Here is a 14,398-nt window from a genome sequence, read left to right on the forward strand (position 1 = left end):
ATGAGTTGTCCATCAAAGAGCATGTGCGCAAGCTGTTGAATTTTCAAACCTTGAACAATGCTGATTCATTTATGCTGGTGGATTTGAAGTGCCATGTACAATTGTCACAAACACATGAGAGGCAATAGCTACAGAATAAAAATAATTATAAAAATATTATGCAAATTGTAGCTACAGAATACGAGGTTGTTTATGCATAACAAATTGTTCTAAACAATTTATACATAAAAATTACAACTTATACACAATATGATTTTGACAAATAAAATATTCTTACCTTCTTGCACTAGACCTTTTCACCCTAAATTGAAACTTATTCATGACAACATAGTAAATCATTTCACTGACAATTATTTTCTTGTCTTGATAAACTTGTCCTACTTTAATTACTTTTGGCGTATGTTATGTTATTATAATACTTTCATTTTTCACAGTTGCCGGAGATATTGGCATATCAATCAACTTCATTGTTCCTGATACTTCTCCAAATGTGTTACAATTGCTTGACAATTGTACCACGTTAGTATTACTATAATCAAAAGTACTAGAAGTCAATTAAAAGTATAGTAATTCAAACCTCTGTATATTCAGGTGTTCAATATTGGACAGAATACGTGTAGATATTTTGTTCTGTGATCACATTTTTATTTTTTCAAACCTTAAGTACTGTGTAAAAGTTACACTTCAATTATTTTTAGAGACATAACATTTGAACTACATTTGTTATGTAGTATAGTTGTAGATAATTTGTAGTAAAATTGTAGAACCCTCGATATTGAAGAAACACCACCACTGAAAAAACATAGCAAACCTACAATTGTGCTTGCATTCGACATACTGCATTCCAAATCAAAATCACGTACTGTTATACACAGCAGATACATTCCTAAGTTTTTGTTTTCCTTTTTCGTCTCCATATACACTCAAACTGCCATATCGTTCCGAATTTTCATTGGAGGATAACGTTCGTTGACAGTGTATTCGATCTCGATGATTTTTACAGAGGTATCGATCATTAGATGCTCTGCAATTGCGGCATTCAATTGACTATAATTTGAATCTCCATTCACTACAATTCCGTCAACTTCAAAATCTATGTGTCTCCCCAAAGTTATCCCACTGTCCATTGAGATGAAGCATATCGCCAATTTTGACATTATATCGCCAAATTCAATTCAATTGTAGAGAAAATAATTACGCAATCGTATGAAAACTTTAGAATGAAGCTAATTGTTTGCAATTGTGTTCTTCTGAAGCTTTTTTTTTTTTTTTAGTTTGTTGCCTTGTATATGGAAAACCAGAGGAAATCTGTGTAATAGAAGGATTCTACAGATATGTTGCCTTGATTATGGTGCGATGATTGCATCTAAAATTTCTAACTGAAATATAAGCTATCCGAAAATCGCACGTCTAAATAAGGCAATCTACCGAAAAAAGAGTCTATTTTAAACGAATATATAGTTTTTGTAACTAAAACATGTTTAGGTCGGATAAATTCCAAAACTGGAATAATTTTGATAATAAGCTTTCTGCATAGAAAAGAAAAAATCTCTTCTCCGAAACAATATAAGTCTGCATGCAAAATACTATTTAGCAGAGCGCAGAGCATAGTTGACTGAAAAACCCTCGGACACTTCGTAGAATATCACATCAGCTTTCCACTACACCAATGCAGTCTCAGTTTACCAAAAGTGAAAAGAATTAAAAATGAATGTGATTCTTGAAAAATGGCATAAAATTTTGGACTTAAAACCAAATGATTTCTGGAGAGAAATGAACACTATACATAAAGGAAAGATCCTATAAATTTCTGCACTTAAAATAAGAAAATATGGTATGAAAACCATAGAGAAAACAAAGATCCCTTTCACCTTTAGAACCATATAGAACTAAAAGCATGTAAAGCATAGCAAATGACTCCAAGAAATGTTCACCAAAATTCAATTAATTCTTTTGAACTATATAATATACACTTTACAGTTTTTAAGATCAAGAAGCTAAACTGTATTCACTAAAATGTCTCCGGTTCGACATAACTACATTATTACCTAATCTTACCCCCTAAAGAATGAAAACATCAGAAACTAAAACTTTACTGGTTATGCCTAATTTTAGCATTTGTCCCTGCCTTACCAAGTAGTCGCGGACAGCAGACCTATCAGTCACCAGAAACTACATTGTAAAGCCTAAGGGACGCCAATGATATTTTTATCCACAACACATAACATGGATATGAAATATAAAAACAAAACCAATAGCAGCTGTGAATTGCACAATCATGCAACAGACTTTTCGCCTTCAAGTGCGGACTCCTCTTGTGTCATCCAGCTCCTCTCAGCTGAACAGGGCCGGCCAAGTTTCTGCCAACAAAATGTTATCAGTCATAAAACATCAACCTGAATGCAACACATACACATGAAATTCATGTTTAGCTTGAAAAGTGCAGGTTTTCTAATCAATACAACAAAACTCTTAATTGACAACCAGGTCCTACAGAGGTGTTATAGAAAGAAAATTCCAAGTCATTGTGCAAGAACCAATCTTACATTTCTCTTTCACCAAAAGTTTAAAAAATCAATGTGTTAATTTAGATACTTTTATGATTTATAATTTTGCTTAAATAAGTTGAGCTCTGCATGCTAAACTGTTCTACCGAACTGCTTCTTTGAAGGAAGTGAACCTTCAAGGCTTCAGCTAGAATATTTTGTCTGCTATCTTCTTGTCTTTTTGGGCAAAATATGAACTAGTAAATACACATATCAGGTAATAAATATTTTCAGCTCTTCGACAGAGCTTTAGACTATTTGTGCATAGCTTATATGACATTGCACCTCCTTGGTGCTTCAGTTAGTTTCATTTTATATGGCAGTGTTGTTTGAGCGAAGGAGTTATAAGCATGAAAATAAAACTTCTCACTATCTTTCTCAGTTCCTTATCTCATTTGTCACGATCTCACAACTTCAATGATTATTATACTTTTCCCACTACTGTGACGTTCTCGGGAAGAGATGATCTTAAAACGAGTATTTTAAGGTTATACTGAAGGCCAAGCGGGATTACAACCCCCCCCACCCACCCACAACAAAAATAAAAGGAAATGTGAAGCACGAACCCAAATAAACATTAAATAACGGTTTAACCCGCACCCATTTTTTGAACCAAACTTGGCATCAAATAAAATGAAAGGAATATCATCCCCGCACTCATTGGATATAATGATACTATAATATAAAAGAAAAACTAGTTACTCTAACCTAAATAGAAGGCTGCTGATGGGATTTATCATGTCATGGTTGTAAACTAAAGGGAAAAGGATATTAAAACAAATTGAAAACGTGGAAGAGAAATTATGCAAAGAAATAACGATCCTGCGGCAGCTTGAGGAAGCAGCAGATAAGAGAGCATACGAAAAGGTATATCCAAAGAAGTCAAGAAACTTAAGCATTTCAGAGATCCAAATTATTTATCAAGTCACAATAAGTTTGGAAGTGAGGTGATCATATAAGCCCAAAAAAGGAGAGTATGTATCGAACTGCTTTACCATATTCAATGAATAATCACTTTGTTTCTCTAACTCGCGCAACACCTCCACTTTCAACTCAAACCATTCGTCAATCCAGGTAAAGCAATTACGATGACTTTCCAGGAAGAGAGCCCTTTCACCCTAAGAATAAAGATGCCAAAGGGAAATCAGAAAGAGGAAAAAGAGCAATATCATATTTAATTCCCAGTGAGTTCATGGTGATATAGATTATAACCACTGGAGCTTGAGCATCATCTTTAAAAGTTTTGGAAAAAAAACCCAATTATTTACAGAACAGACTCACTAGAACAATTAATTGTTCTCCGCGCTTGTTCAATTGAGTGATCATTTATACAAGGGCTGGGCCAACAACTTGAGTGTTCTTCACTAAACAACCATCAAATGCACTAGAAATAATTAGAGTTTGGAAACTAAGCACACTGCTCCTAGATGTCAACACATTCTTTAACCTCCCTCAATCTACCTCATCAAAACAAAACTCAGTACTTAGAAATCAATTACATCAGTTTTGTAGAGGAAACAAGCTTTGGCAATGTCACTAGATAAACCACTTGCTATTGCAGTCAGGTGTTTCAGAGAACATAGGTATCCTCCTTTAACTGATATATGCCATGACATGGTTTTCCTTTTACCGGCTCATTATATCAGTCAATATTAGTGGGACGTGTTGCATATTTTATGAATATTTTGATGTTCAAGTTTTGAAAGAAGTATTGATACCCTCGAATCATTTTCAAGCAAACAAATATAAAGCAACAATTCCACAACTAAAAAATTTAATGAAATATCCGAAATTTATACCGCCATCAAAGCTTGTTCCAATCTGCTCCCAAAGCCCCAATATGGAGCATCTATAATCACCAGCTTGTAAGCTGTCATAACAGGATTACAGTGGTCCTGCCAATACCAAGAAACAGAAGAGTTAAAAGGACTCATCAAAGAGTGGAAGTTGCACTTCACTGTAGTGATTATTTTGCAACTGAATGCGGCACATGTTAATCCATCGCGACATATAAGAGGCCTTAAAAGTGTATCACAGATTATACAGTAGGCACCAGCTTCACAATAAGGCGTTTAATCTCAGCTGGACCAAAAGGATTTAAAGGTAAGAGAATTAGCAGAAATTTTAGGACATCCTTGTAAATATTTGCATTGGTATCATGTATCTTATGAAGCAGAAAACAACACTCTTGCTAGCTAGCTGTATATAACAACAACAACATACCCAGTATTATCCCCCACTGTGGGGTCTGGGAAGGGTAGTGTGTACGCAGACCTTACCCCTACCTTGTGAGGATAGAGAGGTTGTTTCCAATATACCTTCGACTCAGGAAAGCATAAGCACTACATTAATGAAAATATAGACAAGAAAGGACAGTACCCAAAACCATATAAAAGCAGAATAAACAAGATAGTAAAGTGATCAACAATGAAAGAAAACAAAGGTTAGTCATAAAAACCTACTACCAACAGAAAGCGAGACTGCGTGCTAATACTACTGTTATGAACACTCTAGACTACCTACTCTACTACCCTAATCCTCGACCTCCAAACCTTCCTATCAAGGGTCATATGTCCTCGGTCAGCTGAAGTTGCGTCATGTCTTGCCTAATCACCTCTCTCCACCTCTTCTTTGGCCTACCTCTACCTCTACCTCTCCGTATGCCCCCCACTGTCAACCTCTCACACCTCTTCACAGGAGCGTCTGTGCACCTCCTCCTCACATGACCAAACCACCTAAGCCGCGCTTCCCGCATCTTGTCCTCAATAGGGGCAACACCTACCTTGTCGCGAATAACCTCATTTCTGATCATATCTAACCCGGTGTGCCCACACATCCATCGCAACATCCTCATCTCTACTACCTTCATCTTCTGGACATGAGCGATCTTGACTGGCCAACACTCAACCCCATACAACATCGCTGGTCTGACCACTACTCTGTAGAACTTACCCTTAAGTTTCGGTGGCACCTTGTTGTCACACAAAACACCGGAAACGAGTCTCCATTTCATCCATCCCGCCCCAATACGATGTGTGACATCTTCATCAATCCCCCCATCCCCCTAAATAATAGATCCAAGGTACTTAAAACTTCCTCTCCTAGGGATGACCTGCGAGTCCAGCATCACCTCCCCTTCCCCTCCTTGAGTCTCACCACTGAACTTACACTCCAAGTATTCTGTCTTGGTCCTACTCAACTTGAAATCTTTAGATTCCAGGGTCTGCCTCTATACCTCTAATTGCCCGTTGACACCGTCTCGCGTCTCGTCAATCAATACAATATCATCTGCAAATAGCATGCACCACGACACCTCCCCTTGGATGTGGCGCGTGAAAATTTTAAGCTGGATGACAAAATCAAATAGAGAAGAACCGAAGTGAAGTAAAACTTTCTTGATTTCTCCCCCTAAATAAAAAGAAGAAAGCATAACCACAAACTTTTACCCCAACAATAATAGTTTTATCCTAGTTATGATCATTGTGGTCATTGCTTATCTATGTAATCTTTCATACCTTTTGGGGTCATTTGGTTTGTGGAAATGAGAGGAAAAAGGGGGTGGGGGGTGGGTTGTTTGTAGTACCATATCATTCCAAATTCCCCCTTGCAGCTAACCCTCACAGCCCAGCCTAGGCCATTCGGTCATAAGACTTCATTAGATTATCAACTTATTCTGATTTTGAAAACAAAACTTCATCCCAAGATTTAATCCCCTTAATCCAACCAAAAAAAAAAGATACGAGTTACCTAACCTGATCCTAGGCAAAACTCAGTATTACTTCACTTACGAACTAAACGACGCTTGAGATGAAGGGAAAAAGATACTCATCTAAGTTCATAAATAATCGCTGCAATTAGATTTTCTAGAGCTTATAATAACCATTCCTTCTATCATTTCCTCACATTTTCTTCGACTGAACTCTAATTGTCCCACAAGGACCCCTTACTCCCTTTTTTAAAGATATGTCGTATTTGTCCCACCTATACAAGTATAATAACTTTGAGATGGAAAGAAACCACCTAACGTTTTCCCTCTATTGAGATTCAGATCTCTGGTCTCTCCCCATCCAGATTCCAGATTCCAGATTCCAGATTCTTGACTAGGCTACTCCTTTGGATACCACAATGGCCTCTTAAATCTTAAAAGGACCAAAGTAAAATAGCTTCACAATCAAAATTTGATGGTGTTGCTGGAGTCTTCTATCATCAACTCATTAACCATAAAACATAGCATTTGTGCCGGTTACAAAAAGCAAAACCAAACCGGTTTGCATCTATATATATATATATATATTTATATATTATATAGGAGGTATAACTAGTCTTTCTAGCTAATAGCAGTTCTGAATTCAAGTTCATTGTATTACACTCTTCCTCAGTTAAAGAGGATCAACCAACATGAAATATCTTAATTACAAAGTAACTGTTAGCAATGGCCTTCGCCTCCATACCAAAGTGCTTCCCTTGTCCTTTATGGGAAAACAAATCTAAAGCAATTAAAGAAGCGAAGGCTAGAATCAGAATTCTATACCTAGTTGTTCATGCCGTTGGACCAGTTACGGGTTTTAAGGTGGCATTCATATTTTTTGAACTATGTAGTGTTAGACTCATAGCTTCAAAAATATATGCTCTATCTGACTCGATGCAATAATAAATAAATAAGCACAAGTATGAAAGCCAAAAGAGTTAGCATAAGAAATCCAAGGCCTCTAATCTGTTTCCAAGCCACCTAAAAAACCTTCTAAAAGGAGGGGATGGGGGTTTATCATGCACTTCTACTGTAAAAAGGGACACACAAACCTGCCAGCCTTCCAAGAGTGGGCCACGACCGCTTCTTGCTGATCGAAAATTAGATAAATCGGCATCGCTTCGTCCCACTATGTAACTCCAATAATCAGTGGCTGCCGATGCAATATCAATAACTTCCACCTGCCTAGCTGCCAGTTGTTCCTTGTTCAGGCCATGCACCTATTACATTATTATCTCAAGTCAATTCCATGATACCCACGAGAAAGATAGCACAACTCTCACGGTAGCTCTACAATCAAGTACACGGAACTTACATTTTCAGAACATCCATTGTCAGCTTTGTGGATTGTGTCAATGCTCATAAAGAATCTCGAAAAATATGGGGACTGCATAAAGAAATCAATCAACAATTTTAATACTCCAAATTGTATCAGAGAGTTCCACAATGTATAGGGAGTTAGGGACTGCAGATGTCACAACAGTAGTTACCTTAACAACTGCATCGAATGGTGATACATTTCCGACAGAAACCAGTAAATAGGTTAGTACAAAAGCAGAAGAAAGGCTTGGATGCTAACCAAGAAGAACATTAAATTGCAAGTAAGAATATAAACCTGATCTACATTTAGGGTATGCATTCCAAGCTTCCTCTTGCATCACAAGGGCATCAGTTGGTGCAAATGTAGTCAACCAAGATGGTGCTTTGCTGCAATGACGAGGCGAATCGAGTCTCAGACTATAAGTTTTAACTTTTTTTTTTTAAAAAGGTACTCAAAAAGCAGTCTTTATATGGCACCACAGGAACTTCTACAGCTACAGACTAGCGATTACCTAAATAACAGTTGAATCAATTTAATTATCCTCACACGACTACTAGTTAACTGGTTTCTTAAGCCAGATCAATTGTGTGCAAGGTACTTCACTCCTTTGACTCATAAATATTCATCATAAAGCTAATTACTTGTATTGATTAATGGCACACTGCTTATTCAATCAATTGGAGACAAAATAGAGCAACTTTCAAATAAAATTCATTAAATAAGTTATGAACTCAAGTTACCTCTGCAAGTGGTAAACTTTTGAAGTGTATTGGCCCTCTCCAAATTCATCATCACTGAATGGTTTGTTTTGTAAAACCTCTACCCCTTCATCACCTGTAGTGCTCTGTTGTTGCATTTTCATGACCATGTACATTTGAGCTATCTGATACTGCAATGCAAATACTAAATTAACTATCCATCAAACACTCAAATAAGCATTCAGTTTATTTCTCAAAGTTTTTCACTTTAGCATACCTCTTCCAATGACAAGGGCATCACTATTCGACTTCAGAAAATCCCCAGTAACAAAAGAAGTTATTGGTCAAGGAAACACCAATAAAATGGAAAATCACAAAACAGCTAAATTTTAACACTTCAATCCAATCATGTAACTGCTTATTCCTATAATCAGCTCCAGCACTTTAAAAAGTGTTTTTCAGCCTTAAAAACTACTACTTTTATTCGGCTAAACCAAACGGGCTCTTAGTCCACCATCTAGTGGGGTTCCCAAATTTAAATGTAAAGATTAAATAGTAGTTTCTAAAATTAAAATATATACCAATCTTTTTGACATGTATAAAAAAGAAAGAGCACCAAACAAATTGGACCGAAAAGAGTACAAAAATAGTGTCCAATATCCTTTAGACTAAAAGAACAATTCTTTAAACACTAACTAAAAAAGCAATAAACTGAAGCTCATAATAAAGATTATCCCTTTATCATCATTCAATGTCAATATCAATATGCAATATATCATCTAAGCATAGCATAATTTTAAACATGCGACCATAAAAAATGCTAAAATTTCATCGCTAAAGGATACAATTCTTTTATCTGAACCATTGTCGCAGAGTCAAGGATTGAAAAAAAAATCTCCTTTGACCCAAACAAAGTGATTAAAACTTCAAGAAACTTGAAGAAGCTGAATCAATTGTTATAATTTGAGTGACCCAGTATGCCAAAACAAGTCAGCAGGCACTGGGCAGGGGAGAAGAGAAGAAATTAATATGAATTTTTATATCAGCCCACAACTCCTATAGAAGAAAAAATGAAGAGAGTAAACGAAAAAGAGAATAATAATAATAATTTGGAGAAAATGAGAAGTTGCAGAAGATGGTGATGTTGTAAGCAGACGCGTAGAAGAATGTTCAAGAAAGGCAAGATGCTGAGCAGACACGTTTGACTTGAGGCTGGCGGTCGTTTAAAACGACGTGTCGTATGGTGCTTTGATAGTTTTCCAACAAAAATAGCCAAATGGACAATGGCCGTCCTTTGATTTTCCCAATGAGATTTCATTTTGGTTATGATAGTCATTATTTGTATTACTGGATTACTAGTGAATTTGCAGTAAATACAGAAAAAATAAAAAAACAATATTTACAAATAAATATATACTGTGGGACATTCACAGAAAATAATTTAAAAGCATATGTATAAACAAAAAAAACAAAAAAGTGAAAAGACATCCCAAAAATAATTCCAAGTTAAAGCGTCACATACCTTTTTTGTAGAATTTAAATAACAAAGTTCTTGAGGTAAAGTCCTCCCTTGGGAAAGACATGTCAACAGTTCATTTAAAGAGAAAACAAATATTGTTACATGAGTTCCCTATCCTTTCCTTACTATATAAAGGTCTTTCATTTCATTATAATACATTTTAAATAATATTGACTAGTGATTATATTTATATGTAAATATTATTCATAATTAAAGACTTATGATCTCTATACTATTTAATTATTATACACATATTAAAAATTGAAATTGTGATTATTAATCATATATAATTTTGATAATGGTATTTATTATGACTATATTTAGCGACTTTTGGAAAAATTCACTAAAAAAGGTAAAGTAAAATGAAAAGAGAAGATAAAAACTCTTTTTTTGTAACTACTCTATTGTTAGAATTATACAACTGAATAAATGTTGATTCTTTTTAAGTAGTGTGTTTATCGATAGAGTTACAGACATACGACACAAAAATAGAAGAAAAAAGAGCTACAAGTATTCTAATAATCTAACTAATGATGAAGAAAACAACTATTGATAAATTTTATTATAACGGTTTTGTATGTTGTAGCCATGTAAAATTTATTGGATTCAAATTCAATAAATAATTTGGATTATATTTTAAATATACTAGTCCAAATAAGTATTTTGGGCTAATATAATTGGATTAATTACTTAAATCTAATAAATATTGACCGGGCTACAAATGATAAGCCCACTTCATTAGGCCAAATATGTCATATTCCTAGAGGCCCAGTTTGGTCCCACGTGTCAAATGACGTGACACGCCAAGTCAAACAAAAGATCCAATAGGATCGTGCCACGTGTCAAAATGGCAGGGCATGCCAAATCAAAAAGTCAATAAAACCGTGCCACGTGTGCAAGTGACATGTTTTGGCCAATCAAATGCGGTCATGTCATACTTCAATTTGATTGGTCCGAAAGAGTTTGTTCTTATCATAACTCTTCCCTCCCACAACTATAAATAGGGATTTTCATAATTCAAAAGGACACCACAAGTTATAACAAGAAGCAAGGGAGAGCTCGTGGATCAAACGCTGCAGATTTCTCTAAAAGCTATAAGCATTCAAGTGTTCTAAGGATTAAAAAATCAAGACGAAGATTCAAGAACAAACTACAACCCTTGGATTAAAAAATACGTCAAGATCAAGATTAGGCCTCAAGCCCTTGAATTAAAATAAAATAAAATTCAAGATTAAGCTCAAAAACTCTTTTATTTACTGTTAAAAAGTAGAATAAGAGGATTCATAGAGATTGTACACTCATATTGTTTGAAATAAAATAGTACGATTATTGCAATATTTTTTTGTCTTGATTTTATTTTCTCGATGCAATTTATTGTCTACAAATTCTTGCATATCTAGTGGGACAATCTCTAACTCTCATCTCAATTTTTCAATCACCAAAGTTTAAGAACATCGAAATGGCTTCAAAGAAAATCAACCTCAGATCAACTTCCACCAAGGCTGCTAATTCGAGGTTCTACGCTGATGTAGAAAGCATCGTCAATGTTACCTTTGGAAGCTTTGGACCAACTACAATGAGCAAGGTAATCTCTTTAGGACAACAAGAACTCTAAGTGTCGTCCGCATTAACCCCTGTTTTCGGATCTTCATCCTCAAAAGGAGCAAGATCTTCCACAAACGCACCCGAAGGAGGAAGCGATGTTGCTGAAAATATTAAGAAAACTCTTGCTCTACTTGACCTCTCCGGATCCAAGAACTATGTTGTGAAGGAAGATGATGATGCTTCGAGTAATGGATCCTCTCCACTTACACCGCAGAACGTGAGCCAATCAAGGATCAATCTATGTGATAATCCATGATACTCCCCATCATCCACAACAATCATGCAAGCAATGGTGACGAACGCTTCATCTATGGAAGAGCAGTTGGCAAACTTGACGGAAGCAATCGCTGGCTTGACCAAGTACATGCAAAATCAAGATGATAGAATTGACAAGCTAACAGACAGGGTGGGAATCTTGATGAAAAAAGAATTCACCCATGCACCTGGTAAGCTCCCAGAGGTTCCAAAGAGTAAATCTCCCCCAAGACAAGTAGCATCCGCTAAGGCTATCCATGTCTTATCTGAAGGGATGATTCCAATCAATCAACTGAAGGAGTTCATTGAAGGAACTATTAAAAACAAGTATGAAGTTTCTACCAAGTCCTCTCTTATATACGCAAAGTCGTAAACTGCGAGGATCGATATGTTGAAGATGTCTGGTGGCTATCAACTTCCAAAATTTCAACAGTTTGATGGAAAAGGCAATCCAAAGCAACACGTGGCATAGTTCATTGAGACATGCAACAATGCCGGGACTTATAGAGATTACCTCATCAAGCAGTTTGTCCGCTCGCTAAAAAGAAATGCTTTTGATTGGTATACAGACCTCGAGGCAGGATCTATTGATAGCTGGGATCAACTAGAGCAAGAGTTCCTCAATCGCTTTAATAGCACAAGGCGCACTGTGAACATGGTGGAGCTTACAAATACTCGTCAATGGAAGTGTGAACCAGTTATCGACTTTATCAACCGTTGGAGGAATTCAAGCCTCCACTGCAAATACAGGCTTAGTGAAGCTTATGGCATAGAGATGTGCATCCAATGCATTCATTGGAGACTACACTACATTTTACAAGGTATCAAGTCTAGCACATTTGAAGAACTTGCGACTCGTGCCCATGACATGGAGTTGAGCATGGCCTCCGCTGGAAATGAAAGGCTGCACATCTATGAACCTCGCAAAGGGAACGACAAGTCAGAAGTCAGGAAATGGATCAAGTTCGTACCTAATTCTGAAAACAAAAAAGTTATGAATGTCAACACATCACCTGTGAAGTTCACGACGAAGGTGAGCAAGAAGCAGAGTATGAAATCCACTTCGTTTCAAGATAAGACAAATGGAAAGTTGACTCTAAAAGAAATGTAAGAGAAGAAGTATCCATTTTTTGATTCTGATGTGCCTGCAATTTTTAAAGAGCTTCTCGAATTAAAGCTCATTGAGCTTCCGGAGATGAAGCGTCCAAATGAAGCTGGGAAAATTGATGACCCAAATTACTGCAAATATCATCGACTTGTGAGTCATCCTCTTGAGAAGTTCTTTTTCTTTAAGGATAAAGTTATGGACTTGGCTCGTGAAAAGAAGATCGTGCTTGAAGATGAGAAGGCAAGTGCAAACCAAGTCTCTCTCACCTTTGGCTCATTCAGTCTAGATGAGCTGTGCAGTTTAAAAGAAATCAGAGATGAAGAATTACTGGAGAATAACAAAGTCGAAGTAGATCAGCATGATGATGATGAAGGTTACGTTGGTGACTCGTCGTAGGCGCCACAAAAGGAGCCCACGAAAAGAATCAATAGAACAACCAACAAGGAAAATGATGGTGAAAAAACCAAGGAAACGGAACCCAGTCAAGCATTTGAAGAAAGCGAAAGTGGAGGTGCACCACCCTCAAAAGCCACGACTTCCAGTGACATTGAAGGAGTTCTTACCAAGTTGGTTCCACATAAAGATTTCCCATGATGGTATCATCGACTTGTGAGTCTTCCTCTTGAGAAATTCTTTTTCTTTAAGGACAAAGTTATGGATTGGCCTGTGAAAAGAAGATCGTTCTTGAAGATGAGAAGGAAAGTGGAAACCAAGTCTCTATCACCTTTGGCTCATTCAGTCTAGATGAGATATGCAGTTTAAAATAAATCAAAGATGAAGAATTACTGGAGAATAATAAAGTCGAAGTAGATCAGCATGATGATGATGAAGGTTGGACGTTGGTGACTCGCGTAGGCGCCACAAAAGGAGCCCACGAAAAGAATCAATAGAACAACCAATAAGAAAAATGATGGTGAAAAAACCAAGGAGACGGAACCCAGTTAAGCATTTGAAGAAAGCGAAAGTGGAGGTGCACCACCCTCAAAAGCAACGACTTCCAGTGATATTGGAGGAGTTCTTATCAAGTTGGTTCCACATGAAGATTTCCCATGATGGTATTGATGCCTCTTGTTTCCATGCTGACAAAGGGGAAGAAAAGAGTGATGACCTACCATCGGCACCATCTTCAGAAAATCTCATCGAGTCCATTCCTCAAGAAGTTAATACTTGTGAGGAAAAAGTTACGTTCACAAATGACGATCTTCTACTAGGTGACACTCCTCATAACCACCCGTTGTACCTGGTTGGCTATATGCGCGATGAAAGGGTAAATAAAATTTTGGTTGATGGAGGATACTCAGTGAATATCTTGCCAATTCGCATTATGAAAGAACTTGGTATTCCCATAAACGAACTCTCGGAAAGTCGTGTGATGATTCAAGGATTCAACCAAGGGGTAAAAGAGCCATAAGTGAGATCAAGTTGTGAATCACCATTGAAGATATGCAATCAATTGCATGGTTGCATATGATCAATGCAAATACTTCATACAACTTCTTGCGTGGAAGGCCTTGGATACATGAGAATAAAGTGATTCCATCTAACTACCATCAATGTTTGAAATGCTACGAGGGTGAAGTCGAGAAGAAGATAGTTGC

At 36.7% G+C, this 14,398-nt stretch overlaps 1 protein-coding gene across 1 annotated transcript; it reads right to left on the reverse strand.

Moving 5' to 3' along the window:
* Positions 1 to 1,927: 1,927 nt before the first annotated feature.
* LOC107812874 (uncharacterized) lies at positions 1,928 to 8,611 on the reverse strand. Its single transcript, XM_075235414.1, has 9 exons — positions 8,591 to 8,611; positions 8,356 to 8,504; positions 7,956 to 8,031; positions 7,785 to 7,868; positions 7,610 to 7,681; positions 7,347 to 7,514; positions 4,346 to 4,441; positions 3,542 to 3,664; positions 1,928 to 2,360 (listed from the first exon to the last, which is right to left on the reverse strand). The coding sequence occupies exons 1-9, from the start codon at positions 8,609 to 8,611 to the stop codon at positions 2,277 to 2,279; spliced, it is 873 nt and encodes a 290-aa protein (XP_075091515.1). The 3' UTR covers positions 1,928 to 2,276.
* Positions 8,612 to 14,398: the final 5,787 nt, after the last annotated feature.

Source organism: Nicotiana tabacum, chromosome 17 (genome assembly GCF_000715075.1).
Source record: "Nicotiana tabacum cultivar K326 chromosome 17, ASM71507v2, whole genome shotgun sequence".
Taxonomy (NCBI): domain Eukaryota; kingdom Viridiplantae; phylum Streptophyta; class Magnoliopsida; order Solanales; family Solanaceae; genus Nicotiana; species Nicotiana tabacum.